General features: G+C 37.6%; 1 protein-coding gene across 1 annotated transcript; it reads left to right on the top strand.

Moving 5' to 3' along the window:
- The first annotated feature begins 15,139 nt into the window (after nt 1–15,139).
- On the top strand, nt 15,140–18,201 carry islr2 (immunoglobulin superfamily containing leucine-rich repeat 2). The gene is made up of 2 exons (XM_063002049.1): nt 15,140–15,217; nt 16,060–18,201. The coding sequence occupies exon 2, from the start codon at nt 16,063–16,065 to the stop codon at nt 18,199–18,201; it is 2,139 nt and encodes a 712-aa protein (XP_062858119.1). The 5' UTR covers nt 15,140–15,217; nt 16,060–16,062.
- Nucleotides 18,202–20,309: the final 2,108 nt, after the last annotated feature.

The following is a 20,309-nucleotide window of genomic DNA, read 5'->3' as shown; positions in this document are numbered from 1 at the left end:
GACTGTGGACACTTTTATTTACTAATGCTACAATCAGAAAGAGTTGTGGTGATGTGTGAAGTGTTCGGTTTGTATTCAACAGTGTGTCCTGCATGTGTACAGGGTTGTAGATATGAAGTTAAGGGCAGTGTATTGGTGGAAGTTGGTCTGGTTTCACAAGAACTTTCCCTCAGTTCTGCACTAAAGATTTGCCTTTTCAGAACTTTGTCTAAGAGGAGCGTGAATGTAATTTCATTAAAACATTAAAGGTTCTTATCTGTCCATCAAAAAATAGATACTAAACTTGCAATATAAATGGATAATATATTTTTCAGTTTTTAAAATTGTGAAAAATAAAATAAAAAAAATGTGTAAAAAACAAAACAGACTGATTAAAGTATTGCTATTTTTCTAGGGCTTTATTTTTTTTTAAGTGTCCAAAGATATTCACTAAAGGTCCTTTAACTTGTGGCTATGCAATTACTTTTTGAGTGTCATTTAGTTTTAAACTAATAGCAAAAAGAGTGTAGCAGTTTAGGTACACTAACTGTTTGTTTACACCATACTGTGTCATTTTAAACTTTCTTATCAACAGGAAATGCTGTAGTGATTTTGTGGTCCACATTGTTGATAGCCTGGAACTGTAGTAAGGAAAGGACAGGGTGGGGTGTTGAAAAAACACCATTATTACAGTTTCCTGAGAAAAAAAAAATACCACCTCTCCCACCAAAGAGCAAGGTCTATTATGCCCCAAATTACACAATATTTTTACTAAGATTTAAATGCTATACTAATTTATTAAAAATAAATATTAAAGTATTGATGACAAACTGATTTAAGTTGTATGCAAAGGTTTGGGCACCCCTGACCAATTGACAGATTTTGTTGATTTTTAAAAATGGAAAACTTTTTAACAGCACCAAAGGCTTAAGTGATCCATACCCCATGCTTAAACAATAAACAGTATAAAAAATGTGAGCTGGAGGTGTGTCCGTTTGCTTTTTTGGTATTAAAGTATCAGTCAGCTGCTTAGACAAGCTCATGGTTGTTGAGAGTTAATAGAAGGTTTGAAGAATTTAGGAATTTATTTTGTCTTGGAAATGACAGGCCCTGAGATTTCTGCCTTAGGAATCAATAACGTCAGTGGAAATATTTCAAGAATTTCACAAGATGCTGTTAAAGTGCTGACCAAAGTGTGCAATCCTAATACCAAAGAAATTCGACAAGAAGTGAGCAAACTATCATACAATCTCCCTTATATAAAATGTCAATAAAACCACACTATACATACACTATACTGGTGCTGGTCATAAAATTAGAATATCATGAAAAAGTTGATTTATTTCAGTAATTCCATTCAAAAAGTAAAACTTGTATATTATATTCATTCATTACACACAGACTGATATATTTCAAATGTTTATTTCTTTTAATGTTGATGATTATAACTGACAACTAATGAAAACCCCAAATTCAGTATCTCAGAAAATTAGAACATTGTGACAAGGTACAATATTGAAGACACCTGGTGCCACACTCTAATCAGCTAATTAACTCAAAACACCTGCAAAGGCCTTTAAATGGTCTCTCAGTCTAGTTCTGTAGGCTACACAATCATGGGGAAGACTGCTGACTTGACAGTTGTCCAAAAGACGACCATTGACACCTTGCACAAGGAGGGCAAGACACAAAAGGTCATTGCTAAAGAGGCTGGCTGTTCACAGAGCTGCACACAGCTGTGTCCAAGCACATTAATAGAGAGGCAAAGGGAAGGAAAAGATGTGGTAGAAAAAAGTGTACAAGCAATAGGGATAACCGCACCCTGGAGAGGATTGTGAAACAAAACCCATTCAAAAATGTGGGGGAGATTCACAGAGTGGACTGCAGCTGGAGTCAGTGCTTCAAGAACCACCACGCACAGACGTATGCAAGACATGGGTTTCAGCTGTCGCATTCCTTGCGTCAAGCCACTCTTGAACAAGAGACAGCATCAGAAGCGTCTCGCCTGGGCTAAAGACAAAAAGGACTGCTGAGTGGTCCAAAGTTATGTTCTCTGATGAAAGTAAATTTTGCATTACCTTTGGAAATCAAGGTCCCAGAGTCCTGAGGCACAGAATCCACGTTGCTTGAGGTCCAGTGTAAAATTTCCACAGTCAGTGATGGTTTGGAGTGCCATGTCATCTGCTGGTGTTGGTCCACTGTGTTTTCTGAGGTCCAAAGTCAACGCAGCCGTCTACCAGGAAGTTTTAGAGCACTTCATGCTTCCTGCTGCTGACCAACTTTATGCAGATGCAGATTTCATTTTCCAACAGGACTTGGCACCTGCACACAGTGCCAAAGCTACCAGTACCTGGTTTAAGGACCATGGTATCCCTGTTCTTAATTGGCCAGCAAACTCGCCTGACCTTAACCCCATAGAAAATCTATGGGGTATTGTGAAGAGGAAGATGCGATACGCCAGACCCAGCAATTCAGAAGAGATGAAGGCCACTATCAGTGCAACCTGGGCTCTCATAACACCTGAGCAGTGCCACAGACTGATGGACTCCATGCCACGCCGCATTGCTGCAGTAATCCAGGCAAAAGGAGCCCCAGCTAAGTATTGAGTGCTGTACATGCTCATACTTTTCATGTTCATACTTTTCAGTTGGCCAACATTTCTAAAAATCCTTTTTTTGTATTGGTCTTAAGTAATATTCTAATTTTCTGAGATACTGAATTTGGGGTTTTCATTAGTTGTCAGTTATAATCATCAACATTAAAAGAAATAAACATTTGAAATATATCAGTCTGTGTGTAATGAATGAATATAATATACAAGTTTCACTTTTTGAATGGAATTACTGAAATAAATCAACTTTTTCATGATATTCTAATTTTATGATCAGCACCAGTATATGAATTATATACAGTAATACAACAATTGGTAACAGGTGTAGTCAATTATAACCTTGTGCTTCCAACCTTGCAACAACAGTTTAGGGCACGTTCCAGCATGACCGCCCCTGTTTACAAAGCACGATTAATAAAGACACGAAGAAAAACTTGGTTTAAGGAAACTCCATTGGCCTGCACAGTCCTGACCTCAACCTTACTGACCAACGGTTTTTTGACCAACATTAGTGCCCAAACATACAAATGCATTTTTACTGAATGGGCACAAATTCCAAAAGACATACACTCCCCTCCAAAAGTATTGGAACAGTGAGGCCAATCCCTTTATTTTTGCTGTAGACTGAAAACATTTGGGTTTGACAGTAAAAGAAGAATGAGACAAAAGATCAACATTTCAGCTTTTATTTCCATGTATTTACATCTGGATCTGATACACACTTCAGAAGATAGCACCTTTTGTCTGAACCCACCCATTTTTCTTGTGAGCAAAAGTATTGGAACATGTGACTGTCAGGTGTGTTTTGTTGCCCAGGTGTGTCCTGTTACATTGATTATTCAAACAATAAATAGCGCTGAATGTCTACGCTCAGTTTCAGATTTGGGTTTTGCCTGTTCATTTATAGTTAGAGGAGTAACCAACATGAAAACCAGAGAGCTGTCTATGGGTGAAAAACAAGCAATTGTGAAGCTGAGAGAAGATGTAAAATCAATCAGAGCCATTGCACAACTATTGGCCATAGCCAGTACAACCGTTTGGAATGTCCTGAAGAAGAAAGTCGTCACTGGTGTACTAAGTAACAGATGTCGAACAGGTAGACCAAGGAAAACAACAGCAGTTGATGACAGAAACATTGTGTGTGCTGTAAAGAAAGACCCTAAAACAACTGTTAGTGACATCAGCAACAACCTCCAGAGGGCAGGAGTGAAGGTATCACAATCTACTGTTCGCAGAAGACTTCATGAACAAAAGTACAGAGGCTTCACCAGAAGATGCAAACCACTAATGGCCAGGCTGGAATTTGCCAAGAAGTACAGAGACAAGCCTCAGAAATTCTGGGACAAAGTTTTATGGACTGATGAGACAAAGATTAACCTTTACCAATGTGATGGAAAGGCTAACGTTTGGAGAAAGAAAGGATCTGCTCATGATCCCAAACATACAAGCTCATCTGTGAAACACAGTGGAGGTAATGTCATGGCTTGGGCTTGCATGGCTTCTTTTGGGATGGGCTCATTAATCTTCATTGATGATGTCACGTATGATGGCAGCAGTACAATGAACTCAGAAGTCTACAGAAACATTTTGTCTGTCAATTTAAAGAAAGATGCAACCAAATTGATTGGGAGATCCTTCATCATGCAGCAAGATAATGACCCAAAACACACTGCCAAAACTACAAAGGAGTTCATCAGGGGCAAGAAGTGGAAGGTTTTGGACTGGCCTAGTCAATATCCAGACCTAAACCCTATAGAGCATGCATTTTACCTGCTAAAGAGGAGACTGAAGGGAGTAACCCCCCAAAACAAACACCAACTGAAAGAGGCTGCAGTAAAAGCCTGGAAAAACATCACAAAAGAAGAATGCAAAAGTTTAGTGATGTCAATGGGTCACAGGCTTGATGCAGTTATTGCAAGCAAAGGATTTGCAACTAAATATTAAGTCTTATTCACTTTAACCTATTTTAAGTTTATCTGTTCCAATACTTTTGCTTACAAGAAAAATGGGTGGGTTCAGACAAAAGGTGCTATCTTCTGAAGTGTGTAACAGATCCAGATGTAAATACCTGGAAATAAAAGCTGATCTTTTGTTGATCTTTTGTCTCATATTCTTCTTTTAATGTCAAACCCAAATGTTTTGTCTACAGCAAAAATAAAGGGATTGGCCTCACTGTTACAATACTTTTGGAGGGGAGTGTACTTCAAAGTCTTGTGAGAAGCCCTTTCAGAGGAGTGGCTGTTGTTATAGCTGAAAAGATCACATAGAGGTTACTGTATTTAATATATTTTTTTAATAGAATAGAATGCCTTTTTTGTCATTGCTCAATGCACAATGAAATTTTTGAGCATCTCCTTGTACACACAGACATATATATATATATATATATATATATGTATATATATATATACACAAATATACAAAGAAAATATACAAATAAACATATACACATCTAAATACAAAAATACACATGTGGGTTTTAAGAACTTTGAAAAAAAAAAAGGTTATTGCACAGTCCCTATAAATTGCACATTATTTTCTAGGATGCAAAGTTTTGAGAGTTTAGTGTTTTCATAGCGGATGGGTAAAAGCTTTTAAGGAGTCTGGAAGTGCAGGCCTTGATACTCCTATAGCGCCTACCACCAGAGGGCAACAAGGGGAACAGGTTGCAACAAGGGTGAAATGAGTCCTTAATGATGTTTGTGGCCCGGCGCAGGCATCGGGTTCTGTAAATGTTCTCTAGTGAAGGCAGCCGAGTGTTGATGGTTCTCTGAGCTGATTTGATGATTCTCTGAAGAGTCTTCTTATCAGCCTCAGAGCAACTGGCATAACACACCAGAATGTCATGGGTGAGTATGCTTTTCACAGTGCTGTGATAGGACACCAGCAGCTGCTTGGACAGGTTGGCTTTCCATAGTAGTAGGGGATGTTGACAAGCTTATTGCCACGTGTCCAAATACTTTTGGCCATATAGTGTGTGCAGAAGACTTGAGTTAAAAGTGACTTGCCAGATGTGCAAGTAGGTTTTACAACAGGCAGAGGAACAAGAGATAACACAGATGTATGTTAGATTATGGAAAAAGCTAAGGAATTCAAAAAGAATGTCAACATGGGCTTTATTGATTACAGCAAAGCTTTTGACTGTGAAATTATGAAATGTCCTTAGGAGAATGGGAATGCAGAGCATCTCACTGTTCAAATGAGGAATCCCTTACACTGATCAACAAGCCACATCCATGACAGAAAATGGACAAACAGACTGATTCCACATAGACTAAAGAGTTAGACAATGCTGCATTCTGTCATCATTCCCGTTTAACCTGTACAATGAACAAATAATGAGAAAAACATGACTGGAGGAAGATAATTGAGGATTCAAGATTGATGGAGAAAACATCGATACAATTCAATATGCGCATAAGTCAACACTTGTATCAGAAAATCAGGAAGACCTGGGAGCTCTTATAAGGAAATTTAAAAAACAGTGAAATTGTAACATGGTGCCAGCTGTCTATGAGCTGCTTCACGTTAGAAGTTGTATCTGTCTGTGCAGCCTAGTTTGATCGGCAGATGGAGCACGGAGGCTCATTTTAGTGTGATCTGTCAATCTCTCTTGATTGACAGTCACCTGTGCTTTAAGCATTAAGTTATTTCATTTCTTCGCCATCTCCCTGGTTAACACATGCTTTTCTCTGAGGCTGTGGTGTTGGACCGCTCAGTCCTGTCCAGTTTTTTTTTTGTCAGCATTCCATTGTTTTCTGGGAACTTGCTCCGGTGTTGTTGTGTGTTGGACCGTATGAGGAAGAATGGATTACCCCAGAGGCGGCCTGACATCCCTTTTCTGGGAACTGGCAAAACTGGCTGGTTTGTCATATTCATTTGCAGTTGCCCTCCTATCCTCTTCAAACAAAGATCACAACTGCACAACTGTCCAGACTGTGGTCCTCTCTATGGATCTTTATGGATGAGAAAGCTAGAAAATAAAAGGGCAGGACCAGAAGAATATCAATGTTAATACATTTTGGTGCTGGTGAAGACCTTATAGAGTAAAAAAGACAAACAAATAGATTCTCGAGAAAATCTCATTTAACCTTTTGCCTAAAGCACAGATAACCAAACATGAACTCTCTTATTTTTGACACATAATGAGAAGAACCAGTTCATTTTGAAAAAAAATAAAATAAATTATGTTTGGAAGAGTCAAAGGTAAATGAGGAAGAGGACAGCCAGCAACAAGCTGGATGGACACAAACAAAGAAACGTTAAATAAGCCATTAAGCCTAAAGACCCAAACAAAAATAGGATATTGTGGAGAAACACTACCATTATGGTTGGAGTTCCATATTAATGGTCAAGTTAAGACCCAAATAATTAAATGTGTTTTGAGAAAACATTTTTCTAGTAAGTTCTAATATAAAAGTATACAGTAATATTTACAGACAAAATATAGTTTGTAACCAACAAAACATTACATTTTTTGTTATATTTAAATAAAATTTGAATTGAATTTGGCCATGTGTGTCCACAGTCTTACTTACAACTGTATATTTAGAACAACAGAGTATTTTTTAAAACTAATATTTATAGTATAAACATTCCAGCTTTCTTTTTAAACCTGCATTATTAGTTTTGGAGAAAAAGTCTGTATAAGTATTGTAGTCCCTCTGTATCATACTGATTGTGTACTGTTTAAATGTTTAAACATGGTCCATCATGTAATGGAAAGGTAATGGCACTGTTAAATTATTTATCCCGAATTAAAAAAGCTCTCTCATCACAGGATGCAAAATAAAAAACTAAACCATTGTGTTGTGTTTCCATAGTATTCAATTTCCCTATTGTGTTACATTTTAGTTCATGTAAAGCAAATAATCGATATAACTACTAGAACATCTGTTTCTACAGGTTACTGGTTTACTTTGTTAGTGATTATCTCTACAGCAGAGCAGCAACGTCACTGTGGGAGTTACAAAACCATGACCAGCTGATAATAGACAGGATAACATAATAACCAATATGTAATCCAAAAAGTACTTTACTACAGTTTGTAATAATGCATTAATATAATTTTATATTAAATAAATTGTATTAAGAACATCTACGAGTTTTCCATTTTCTCATGTGATGTCATACAATACATAACACAAACTATTTCTTTTTCATCAAAACTACAAATAAAAAGGTGTCAGAAACAATACATCAATGACTTCACTGTGTCTATATTAAATACTAAGCAAGGAAAGCATTATATTTCAATGACTGGCTTTTCATATTGACAAATTATCTAGTTACTGTTTTGTTAGCCATATTGATTCTGAAATTATTTTCCAGCATGATACAGACACAGTGATGTCATTAGTACAGATTTCACCAGCATCTTAATTGCTAGGACCAGTTTAGTGCCTCTATGTCTCTCTGAAGTTGCTGTGCAGTGTTAACCATGCATCCTAAAGCATTTGAAATCTGGACTGCAGTGTCCTAGAAGCCACTTTGGACAGAAAGGAACACAGAATGATAAGGAAATATATAAAATTAATATTGCAAGGTTGAGACAATTATCAAATCCTGATAACCAACATAAACAGGGATTTATGGCTTTTAAGTACTTTATGTCCAAAAATATGTGGACAACCCTGTTCATTATTAACTTAAATTTCAGCAATACCTCTATCCAAAAGCTGCCATTAATGTCTGCCTGTAACATCTATGCCAAGGACCAGCTTTGAACACTAAATGTAAAGATTACAAGATTCAGGATGGCTGGTACCAAACTTAATCTCACTGGGTTCACATGCAGCAGCATGTAGGTCCAAAGAATACACTAGAGATAATCCAAAAGAGGGTGAGACTGCATAAGCATGATTAAGGCCACGTCCAGATCTCCTGGGTAATCTGGCTTAAGTCATAAATAGAAAGCGAGATAAGAGCTTTACAAAGTTAGTGACTCTTTGCAGTGTGTGCTTTTACTCTGGTCATTGTTGGTAAATGCTGTATCACTACATAACCTTCTTACTGCACATTTGTTTAACTAATATTAAAATCCTCTAATAATAGTGGCTTAAGTATTAAAGTGTATTCCTAACAAAATCTCATGAGTCAGACCTGAACCAAGCAATACACTGATGAACAATTCTTCCTATACACGTAGTCATTTCCTTTTTTATAGTAACAAAGAGAAACTAAAACACCGCTTTATGACTGAGTCATGGTTATTCAGTCATGTCTAGACATTGGTGACAGTAATTATGTCCTATACATAGTTACTTATATAAGATTTTAAAACAGACCATTAAAACCTGTAAACAACAATTCCAAGAAGGATTAAAGCTGTTTTAATTCTTTTAGTGCCTTAATTTTAATATGTTTTTACAGGTTTATTATTTTGTCCATCTCCTGTATGTTCATCTATATTCCTACTTTGACAGTATTGACCATACCTTATATCAGGTTTTCTTTTAAGAGGCACTTAAGTTTAGATGCATTTAGATAATGTAATGCAGAGGAAACTCCAGGTCTCACAACCCACTTAAAAACTGATTACTCCATGAAGCTGGTGGTGACATAGTAGCATCAACTTTTCTATTAATCACTATAACCATTGCTATTAACCATGTACATATACAGGGGTCATCAAACTATGGCCCGCGGGCCGTATACGGCCTGATGCTTTAATTTGACCGGCCCCTTTAACCACAGCAGCAATACATGTTGTCTGGCCCCTGTTCATCTTCGAACTCACAGTATTATAACGGGGAAAAAAATAACAGAGGAAACAAAAATTGGCCACCCGGAGTCTCAGTAGATTATACGGCAGCAATCCAACAGGTGGCGCTCCAAGCATGAGGGGAGTGATTGGCGCATCAATAGAGAGATGAGTGACCGCAGCCACTGAACTGTGTTGCAAAGCAGTTAAGTGGGATTTCGTTATGAAAATCCTCGTGTCCTGTGTTAATTTCATTAAAGCTAATGCTCTTAACTACAGGCAGTTTCAGGAATTCTTGTCTGAGCTGAAGATGTGCTTTACTGAGATCCGCTGGCTGAGTCGGGGCGAGTTTTGAAATGTTTTAACGTCCTGCTCCCGGAGATCAGCGCATTTATGCATCCAAAATCAAAACTCAAGCACATTGTTTAATTTTTATGCTTCTCTTTCCATTGTGAGCTCCCCGATCTCAATAAAACATGCACTCAAAGTAACTACCGTTTTCGGGAGCATCTACTTCTGTGTGCAGACTTTTTCGAAGTTGAAACACCTTAAATCTCCAACCAGTTCCAGACTCACTGATCAACATTTATTAGCTATTATGACTGGCAGTAACAAATATGGAACCTGACGCTTACTCTCGTCAGGCAAAAGCAGGCTCACAGTTCACACTGATTTTTTAAGGAAACACTGTATGAGGTAGGATAATGGAAATTATTAAAATAAATAACATTTCTGCATTATCATTATGAACTACAATTATACAAAGCACAGACAATACATCCAGTTTACATAGTAAATAGCTTTTTTGGGTGTGTTTACTATTTCACCCGCGGTCCGGCCCCCCGAAACACTGAAGAACAGTAATCTGGCCCTTCGGTTAAAAAGTTTGAGGACCCCTGTACATATACATAAATAAATACATGCTCACACACCCACCTACAAGTTATGGCCAAAAGTAATGTCATCCATGCACACAATTTTCCACTTCTTTCCACACAAAATTGTTGCAATTAAAATGTGTTGTTATTCACCTGTTTTTTGAATTTTGTTCACATAGGAAGAACTGGAAATAATTGGATAATCAATTATACTCGTGTAATGTGCCTTTAATTTGTACTCATAGTGGCAAGTAACATGTGCTATGATAGAGAGATCTTACTTGCAACCAGTTTAAATAGAGGAAAGTAAGTAAGTCCATCTCCAGAGAATCCTGTGTCCACCATGTTCACTGTTAAAATAAGGCTTACAGTCCATGGCACTGTGGTTGACCTCTCTGGGTGTGGACAAAGGAGAATATTGCAACAACATTCTTTTAAAAAGATTGATAGATTATTTATATGGATAAAGAACCTCAAAAAACCTTTATTTGAACCTTGAACCTTTAATTCAAGCTGACCTGCAGACACGGTACAACAATGACAGCTTGCACTACCATTGTTATAAATGAAATAGAACACTATAAAAGGAGACCGAGGAGGATCCCACTGCTGACAGTCCAGGCCGTCGCCCTTCTGTGACAAAAGTGGGGTGAAGCAAGCCTTGACTACGTTGGGAGATAAAAGGGAAAAACACACAGAAAGGTATTGATCCTGGTCCTTTTCATGTTCTTTCAGTTGTAACACCATAATAGGAAAAGTATTTTTTTCTTTTTGGGTAGTTGTATTTGCATCCCAGCATATTTCAGGATATTGTTTTGATGCATATTTTTATTTCCCTCCACATCTACAGGAAACCCACATACACAGTTCTTAAGTTCATTCTTGTAAATGTTTTCCCTGGCATCCTGCCTACAGTTCGATAGCCTGTCTGTTCTATCCTCATTTAGAGTATCTTTGAGGTCCTGGGTAAAAAGGGAGGCTAATGTCTTCCTGTATACGTGGTATTAATATCACTGTGGCCAGGGATACCATTAACTTTTTGATATCTGATTCCAGTACTAAGGGCATCGTCTATCTTCTGGAAAACAATTCATGTTTTGCCACATTTGTTTCCATCTTCAATGTTTTTACAGATGTAGTACTGATCTTTGCCCTCTTGCATCTCACTGGAATGCACGGTTTAGTTCCCTCAAAAGATCTTCATCCAAGTAGATTTTAGCCTCTTCTCTTTTTTGTTGTCTTTTTCAATCTACTGGTGGTTGGTTTAGTTCGGCACCTCTGTCAGGACCTTTTGTCAAGACTCTGACAAAAGATAAAACACAAGGCAGCATAGCTCCCTACTTTCCTATGTACAGCAAGGCACCACTCTCATGAAAATGCTCATTTTGGGTAAAAAAAGATGCACAGTCTCTAAAAAAGCCAAGAACTGAACTAACAGCATTAACATTAACACAGACAGTTAATACCCCAACCAAAACCTCAATACGGGAGCAGCCAAAGAAAAAAAACGAATTTAAATAAAATAAATGTTTACATAGTGTCATCCCAGGTGGGAAAAACAAACAAACAAACAAACAAAAATCGTTTTGGTACCCTGGGAATGAAGTGTATTTCTCTCACAGACATGGCCTGCAGTGGCATGGTGGTTTAGTAAGTAGCACTGTCGCATCACACCAACAAGGTAGTGGGTTTGATTCCCAGATTGAGCGGTCTGGGTGCTTTCTGTGTGGAGTTTGTATGTTTTTTTCTTGTCTGTGTGGGTTTCCTCTGGGAGCTCCGCTTTTCTCCCAAAGTCCAAAGACATGCAGTAAGGCCAGTTGGAGCTACTAAAATTGTCCTTAGTTGTGCATGTGTGTTTGTTTGCACTGTGATGGACTGGTGACCTGTCCGGGGTGCTTCCTACCTTTTGCCCAGTGAATCGTACCCACCGCGACCCTGAATTGGATATTGCAGCGGTAAATCGGGCAGTAAATGAATGACATATCCTGCGCTTCCCTCTGCAGGCCAGAGTAGGTATAACAGGTTGGGATACTTGTGCATACATTTATTTCTGTAAGGTTATAAACACCTATAGACCTAATGACCTATAGGCCTACTAATAGCTGCTTCAAGAAGTCTTTGAATAGACTCCAGTTCCAAAAAAAAGTACTTACAAGAGATAGTTACCCAATCTTTCTATGTTGCTTTGGCTTTCAGTTAAATGTATTAAAAAAGATTTAAAATAATCTTTGTTTTGCTGAAGTGGACTTGACAATGGCTGTGTTACCTTCTGGTACTGCATTTTAGGTACTTGCGTGTGAAGTGCAATGAAAAAGATTCCAAATACAAAATGCTTGACCAAAGTAGACCAAGGTAGGGGATAATCACAAATAAATAACAGAAGCAAAGTAACAAATAAAAGAGTCAAAAACATCTGCAGTATGCAACTGAGAAAGTGGATAGAACATGTTTATTACAATATGACAGGCTGCTCCAGCCACCTGTGACAACCCAGAAAACCTCAGAAACCAGGAAAAATAAGGAACCCTCAGAACCAGCCGAGGATGGAATTGCATGAGCTGCACCCCATGTGAGGTAGGAGATGTGATTCTAATTGCAGGACTTAAACATAAAGGAAACAAAATGATGTAAAATATAACCAAGAAGAAAGCCGAACCAAACACGCTCACCCAGAAAAGATAATGAGATAATGTTCACCCAACAGACACATATGTCTAAGCTGCCTCAGTGGACATTAGAAAAGGGAGGTAGCCAAGTGCTCGTGCCACAGGGGTATGTACAATAACCCCTAAAGCAATGCACTACAACTAAAAAAATGATGGAAAGTAATCACTAATACCAGCTGCTCAATCCACCACCAGCAGAGATGTCACAGCTCACTGTAATGCAACTGAACTATAAGTATTTTGCACAAGTTGGATGTAATGATCTATTTTAAAAGCTCAAAAGTTCAAAATGTATGTGGGACATTACTGATGCCATACAGTGAGGGTTCAAATATTCAGTCCCAGTAAAAACAGCTGGGGAAAAATGTATAGTTTTGTTGGTAACTTGTTTGTAGTTTTGTTGCTGTACCTGTGTGTGTATGCGTTTGCATTCACTTGAACTGTGTCGCACCTTAAGATTTTGTTGTGTCTTTGCAAGATTTGTGTAGAGACACAATATTCATTCATTGTCTGTTTTACCACAGCTTTATCCTATTCGGGGTCACAGTGGTGACAATTCACACCTAAAGCACTTGTTAGTAGCTCCTTTGGACTGTGGGAGGAAACCGGAGCACCCAGAGTAAGCCCACACAGACACAGGGAGAACATGCAAACTCCACACAAAAAGGACCCAAAAAGCTCCACCTGGAAATCAAACCCAGGACCTTGCTGTGAGGTGACAATGCTGACAACTGAGCCACTGTGCTGCCTTACACACACTATTGTCGGTACAATTAAGCTATTAATTTAATAAAACCATTAGTTACTGTTGTTTTGTAGATATTTCGACTTCTTATTTTCAATTAATCTGTACACTTCTAAACACCCAACTTTAGGAAAGTAAAATGTAAGCCGGTACATGCTGTTAATCAACAAAGAATTTGAATGTGGAGCTGTGTTTCTAACTGACTGTGAATCACTGCATAGTCAATCTCCTCCTTTATAATCCGTTTCTGTTATTTTATGCAGAGCATGTGTAATGTTAATAAAAAATGTGTATATGATAGGGTAAGTTTAAACTCTCCATAATTAATACTATTTAATCGCATTCTTGCACATGCGCACAACTGCCGCTAGATGGTAGAGCGCACACAGCAGTAGAAGACTGAAGTGGGTCGCATCTCTAGAAGCAACAGGATGTTTGTTCCGTTCAGGACATGACTGCCTGCATCCTAGATATATATATATATATATATATATATATATATATATATATATATATAAGGCATCAATCTATTGTAGGGCGACACAAACTCACTCACACCTATAGGAGGAATTCTGGACAACCAATCCACCTTGTATGTTTTGTATATATATATATATATATATAAGGTTTCCACTTGGTACTCTAATACAAAACATACACAAGGTGTATTGGTTGTCCAGAATTCCTCCTATAGGTGTGAGTGAGTTTGTGTCGCCCTACAATAGATTGATGCCCTCTCAAGTGTTGAAAGATGAAAGAAGATATAGAAAATATAAATAGAAAATATAAGTACACAAGGGAATTTAATGATAAAGGAGGCACTGTGGAGCTTGTAATGAAGGTTCAACAGAGCAGCAGCATTCAGTCTGCAGCAGAGTCTGACATTCTGGGTTTAACCCTAATTTCCAGTCACTGTCAGAAGTTTTCAATATTGTCTGTGTGTCGATTGAGAAGTAAAAAGATGAAAAGTAAAAAAAAATGAATTGGCTGCAGTAGATTTCCCACTTTGTTTCCGGGAGGGGCTGGACCCATCGTGACCCTGACCAGAATGAAAAGCTTTAGTACATTTGTTTGTGTAGGAAGATCTTGATAAGAAGAGATAATAATCATTTACTAGGTTAAGCTATTGATTGACTGATGTCCATTAGTCTATTACTGGTGTGATATGGGGATAATTATATAGCATTGATTTAAATGCCACAGAAAATAAGAAAAAGACATTGCACGTAAAGTCGGGAAACAAACCAAACCATCGAATTAAAGGCACAGGTCAGAACAAAATAACAAATTCGCCCTTATTAATAGATAAATACATTTTCTCTGGTACATCCGTTGCCGTTACAATGTGGTTGATGGGAGAGGCTGCGCGTGCACAATCCTTCCTTTTTCCGCTATGGAGACGGGAGCGCGCACTGATTTCTACTCAGACTCGAGCTCAGGCAGAGAACTACCTCCGGATTGCTGAGACTAAAATGTGTCATCTGCTTGCTGTCAACAAATATTGTTTTATCTTGTCGAGTTTTATGGGAGTATTTATGATGTTTCGGAATAATTCTGCTTAAGATAATTGCATCATATTTTCTCAAGTGTTGTGACTGATTTCTGTAGGAGTGGGATAGTCATACCCGCGCACAGGTAAGCAATACTACTGTTTCACCTTGTAGTTAATTGCAGGTCAGTTTTCTTTCCTGACAATACTGTATTGCATTACATTTAATTGAATTAACTAAAATAGTTATCCTTTGCACTTTCATTACTGTTTTAATATTGCTGCAAATAACTGATGTAGACTATCCATGGGTATAAAAGAAAGTTACTTTCTTGGCCATTGTGTGCAAAACAAAGAACACAAAATTGTTTGCATGATTCAGCATCATGGTTGATCAGTACCATGTAATGTTCATAGTCCACCTCTACTCACCTCCACCTCATGCACAACATCCATTATGGTCTAGAAGAACTTCTTTGAAGAACCACATACAACAGGTTTTACAGAACCTGTTGGACACTCAAAAGTACTAAGTATTTTTTAAATATTACATTACAATATTACAGTATTTTGTTTTGTGTGGATGACTTCATAAAATAATCACTGACCATGCTGTACCTTTTTGCATGCATTTACTTATTGCTAATCTTAGTGCACCAAAATGTAATAACAGAGTAAAATTATAGCATTGATAGATGCATATGTGCCATTTATTCATTTGTTAATTCTGACTGCTTCATCCTGGTTGGAGTTGCAGTGGGTCAGGCACCACCCAGACACAATGGACTCAAGGCAGGGCATTACCCACGCACACATTTGTCCACTCATTCACATAAATGGGCAAATGAATTAAGTGCTCTTGAAAAAGTGTTTTTCTTTTTCTTTTACTTTAACAAAAGTGTTCATGTTTTTTGCATCTTTCTTTGAATGTTTAAATGAACAAAACAGGCTTTGTACTTATCCTCATTATTGTAAATGTTCATTGCAGGTGATGAAAATGGCAACCAGGGATCTCCTGCTTTTTACCTTGGGGACTGCAGTGATTATCTTTAGTGTGACTGTACAGTGCTGCCCTGAGCAATGCATTTGCTCAGATAAAAACCCATATCACTTTGTGGACTGTGCATACAAAAATCTTGTTTCTGTCCCCAGTGGCTTGCCCTTCAACGTGACCACTCTCAGTCTATCAGCAAACAAAATCCAAGAGTTGAAATCCAACAATTTTGTAAATGTGACCCAGGTTAGTTCTCTTTGGCTGGCCCGAAATGAAATCGTCACCATTGAGAGAAACACCCTGTCTTCATTGTTACAGTTGAAAAATCTGGACCTAAGCCATAATAAAATAGTCAGTTTTCCATGGGAGGACCTTGCCAATCTGACTTCTCTACAGCTGCTGAAGATGAATGACAATGAGATGATCAGTCTGCCTAAGGATGCTTTTGCTAACCTGAAAGATCTTCGTTCAGTCCGCATCAACAACAACAAGTTTAGCACAATAGTAGAAGGAACGTTTGATGCACTTGTCGCCTTGTCGCACCTTCAGATTTACAACAATTCTTTTACCTGTTCTTGCAAAATGGGATGGATGAAGGAATGGATTATACATTCTAAAATTTCTATCCCAGAAAAGAACAGCATTGTGTGTGAATCTCCTACCCATTTGAAAGGCAAAGAGGTCACAGAAATGCCTAAACTAAATTGTGTGGCTCCGATTGTTACAATAACCTATCAGCCCAACATTGAGAACACTGAGATATATGAGGGGTACATGGTCATCTTGAACTGTGACACCAAAGGGAGCCCAAAACCTGACGTTGAATGGGAAGTATTTGCAGGAAACCAGCTTTTAAAATTCCCATTGCCTCAAATTGTTGAAAACAGTGATGTCCCTATTAATGGAGCTCAAACAAATACCAGATTTCTGATCTTTCAAAATGGTACCTTAATCATTCCTCATATGAGCAAAAAACAAGATGGAAACTACAGCTGTTCAGCTACTAACGACATGGGCAAAGCACAAAGTACAGTGAAACTTGCTGTGGCTGGAAACAAAAAACATGCCACCAACTCTGTTCTGGATACAAAAACTGGAGTTGGTTTGTCTGACAATGACAAGTCTGGCCCTGAGAGCTCCAAAAACAAAGTAATCGGCGTGTGGCCCAAATCTGGCACACATGAAATGATTCCAACTGGTACATCGTCCATCTCTATCAATACTAAAGAAGTTGATGGAGTCTCTGAACCATCACAGTTTGGCAGCAAGTGTGGAATAAGAGATGATACTCAATATATATCTAACCATGCATTTAACCTCAGCTTGGATGATCTTAAAAAATACACATTTGACTTTGGTGTGATTGCTTTAGAGGTCTCTGAGACAGAGGCTAAAGTTCAGCTCAACCCCCTGCAAAAGGCTAAATCCAACCTTCATCTGAACCAACCCGAAGATGTTGAAACTGTAAATAAGGATCTTTTGTACCAGACATCTAATAAACCCCACATGGACATGCTATATGTATGTGTTAGCACTGGAAATGGACATTCAGTTGTTAAGTGGTCCAAGATTGAGGACGGTGTCAATTCCTATCGCTTTCAAGGTTTGAAGCCTGGCACTAATTACACTTTGTGCCTAACCTATGGAGGTCAGGACTGCCAGGTTCAAGTGGTCTTCACAACAAGAAAGAAAGTACCATCTTTGCTTATCATCGTGGTGGTCAGCATTTTTTTGTTGGCTTTGGCGACAGTGCCCTTGCTGGGAGCCACCTGCTGTCATTTGTTGCACAAGTATCAGGGAAAGACCTACAAGCTCATCATGAAGACACAAAATCCAGATCAGATGGAGAAGCACAAAGATTTTGATCCAAGAGCTTCTTATGTTGGATCAGAGAAAAACTTCAACGCAAGTGAGCTGGGTGAAGGAGATGCTGAAGCTGATGTTGAGGAAGGAGAAGGGGACGGCGAAGGAGAGGAAATTGAGGGTAGTGTGGTGACTGAGTCCATTCCTGAGTCACAGTCCAAAACTCAGGAGGAATTTGAGGTGTGTTCTGAGTATAGTGACAGGTTACCATTAGGGGCTGAGGCAGTAAATATATCTGAGGAAATAAATGGTAACTACAATGATACGCGCTGAAAAAGTCATGTGAAAGGGACAGTGTGTTAAAAAGTAACTTTCGACCACATTCCAAACCAGGTAAATACCGGTTATCTTATGTTACTGTTACAATATTCTGCGAAAGGTGCGCTACTCCAATTTACCTCAGCAATTTAGCAGTAATTGTATATATTTCATTTTTCATTTTGATTGAGGTTCTTGAAATTCATGGGTAGGAACAAAAGAAACTTTGATCCAAACATCTGACAAACCTGTACAAAGACTAGATAAGAAAATCCATCAGGAAAGTCTTGGCCACCATTTACAAGTACATTTATGCGAGTGTAAAATTGTTAAGATGACACTCAGTCACTTAAAATCTATTTGAAAGCTGCAGTATGTAACGATTGTGAATTTTGACATGGTCATGATGAAAAATTTTACAGTAGTGCTGTATGTGCATTGAATTATACCTGAATTCTACAGGTCTGAGAGAAAGGTCAATGCATATTCAAAGAGTGCGTATGTAGGGCGTCCATATACAATGAGTCCAATTTTAGATATTGTTACTGTCTTTCTTTGAAGACAAACACCTAAATTGTTTAGAATTTTTCTTCTTATTGGAAAATAATCTTATGCCCTCAAAATACTGCAGCTTTAACTGAAGGCTTTTGGAACGCTGCTGAAAACAAAAGGTTTTCCGCACGGCATGTACGTGTACAAAAAAAGTAGGAAAAACTGTACATTCGTGACAAAATGTGTATTGTAAGACTCCTAAATGTGTGACATTATTTTATTTATTTATTTATTTTTATTCACAAACGGGTGCTTACATATCCTCTCGCCTGTATGGGTTGATAAAACGTGTCCTTTCTTTACTTTAAGGTCCTTGTACGTGGCATGTCACACAAGAAGTATTTTCGAGTGTGTTTTGTTAGAATACGTATAGGAAGGTAGATATTCTTAATGTCAAAATGTGATGTAAAAGAGTGGACTGTAAACTATGTTTTCGTTTTATATATCAGTCGTCGCATCTCACCATCAGTAATGCACATACGATCAGTGATGTGTCCAGCTGTTTAACCATGTTGTAAAAATCCTTTAAAAGATTTTGATATGATTTTATGTACGTGAAGTTAATAAAAATATTGGGGAAAAAAACAGAAATATGTTTGATTTTTTTGTAATTATTTAAAATTATTTACTTTATTTAAAACGTTTTAAAGAAAGTTCTGTGCACGTAAACCCGTCTTAATAATTTAACAATTTGGAATAACTACTCATTGGCAAATATTTTTTACATAAACAAGCGTTATACCAATCTAACGGGTAGAGCAATATCACAGAAAGAAAAGTTATATAAATAACTATTATCAAACCTTTTCAGTCCAGCTTAGCCCATCAGACGTGGCACACATAGATGCGAATACTAAAAAATATGCTAAATACGTTTGGATTGCGCCCTTTAGATTTTAACGTGTTTAACGTTTAAAACGTGTAACCATCCTCCACAAGGAACAAACCATTGCAGATGTACAGTTACAGCTGATTTGCCGAATGTAATATGTCAGGATAAATAAAACATAAAATGTGGTATGACACATTTAAGGTGTTAAACATTATTTATTTCAATGTATTAGATTAATCAAATTAAGTGCACTGCAAGAACGTGCACTTAATGCCGTATTGGGTTTCATGTCTGTAGAAAAAAAAACAACATCAGTGTTGTCTATTCTGTATAATTGAACACCACAATAAATACCTCAAAATCAGTTAAAACATTGTCTGTCAGGTAGTAAATACTGTGCGCATAAAATAATAAGCAGCTGGCATACACGGTTTACATAAACATTACAATTATGTGCATAAGAACAATCAAGACAAAATCAGTCTACAAAAAACACGCCCAAATGAACAGATTAAATGATTACAAAATAAATTACTGATAGATAACCTCTAAAACTATTAGTTACGTTAAAAGGTTTTTGCTGTAATACACTATAATGGGGGCACAAAACCAGTTAAGCAGCTATCAAAATAAAAAAAAGAAACTGTAATAATAATAATATTAATAATAATAATAATTATTATTATAAAGGAAAAAGTGTGATTTTCCCCTTGAGCTTGAGTTACAGTTTTTGTGAGAG

This window comes from Trichomycterus rosablanca, chromosome 1, assembly GCF_030014385.1.
Source record: "Trichomycterus rosablanca isolate fTriRos1 chromosome 1, fTriRos1.hap1, whole genome shotgun sequence".
In the NCBI taxonomy this organism is placed as follows: domain Eukaryota; kingdom Metazoa; phylum Chordata; class Actinopteri; order Siluriformes; family Trichomycteridae; genus Trichomycterus; species Trichomycterus rosablanca.
Note: the sequence above shows the minus strand (reverse complement) of the source record. Positions and strands in the feature narration are given on the sequence as shown.

What these genes read in the sequence shown, in the direction of transcription:
- islr2 (XM_063002049.1), top strand. Translation starts at nt 16,063, where the DNA reads ATGAAAATGGCAACCAGGGATCTCCTGCTTTTTACCTTGGGGACTGCA.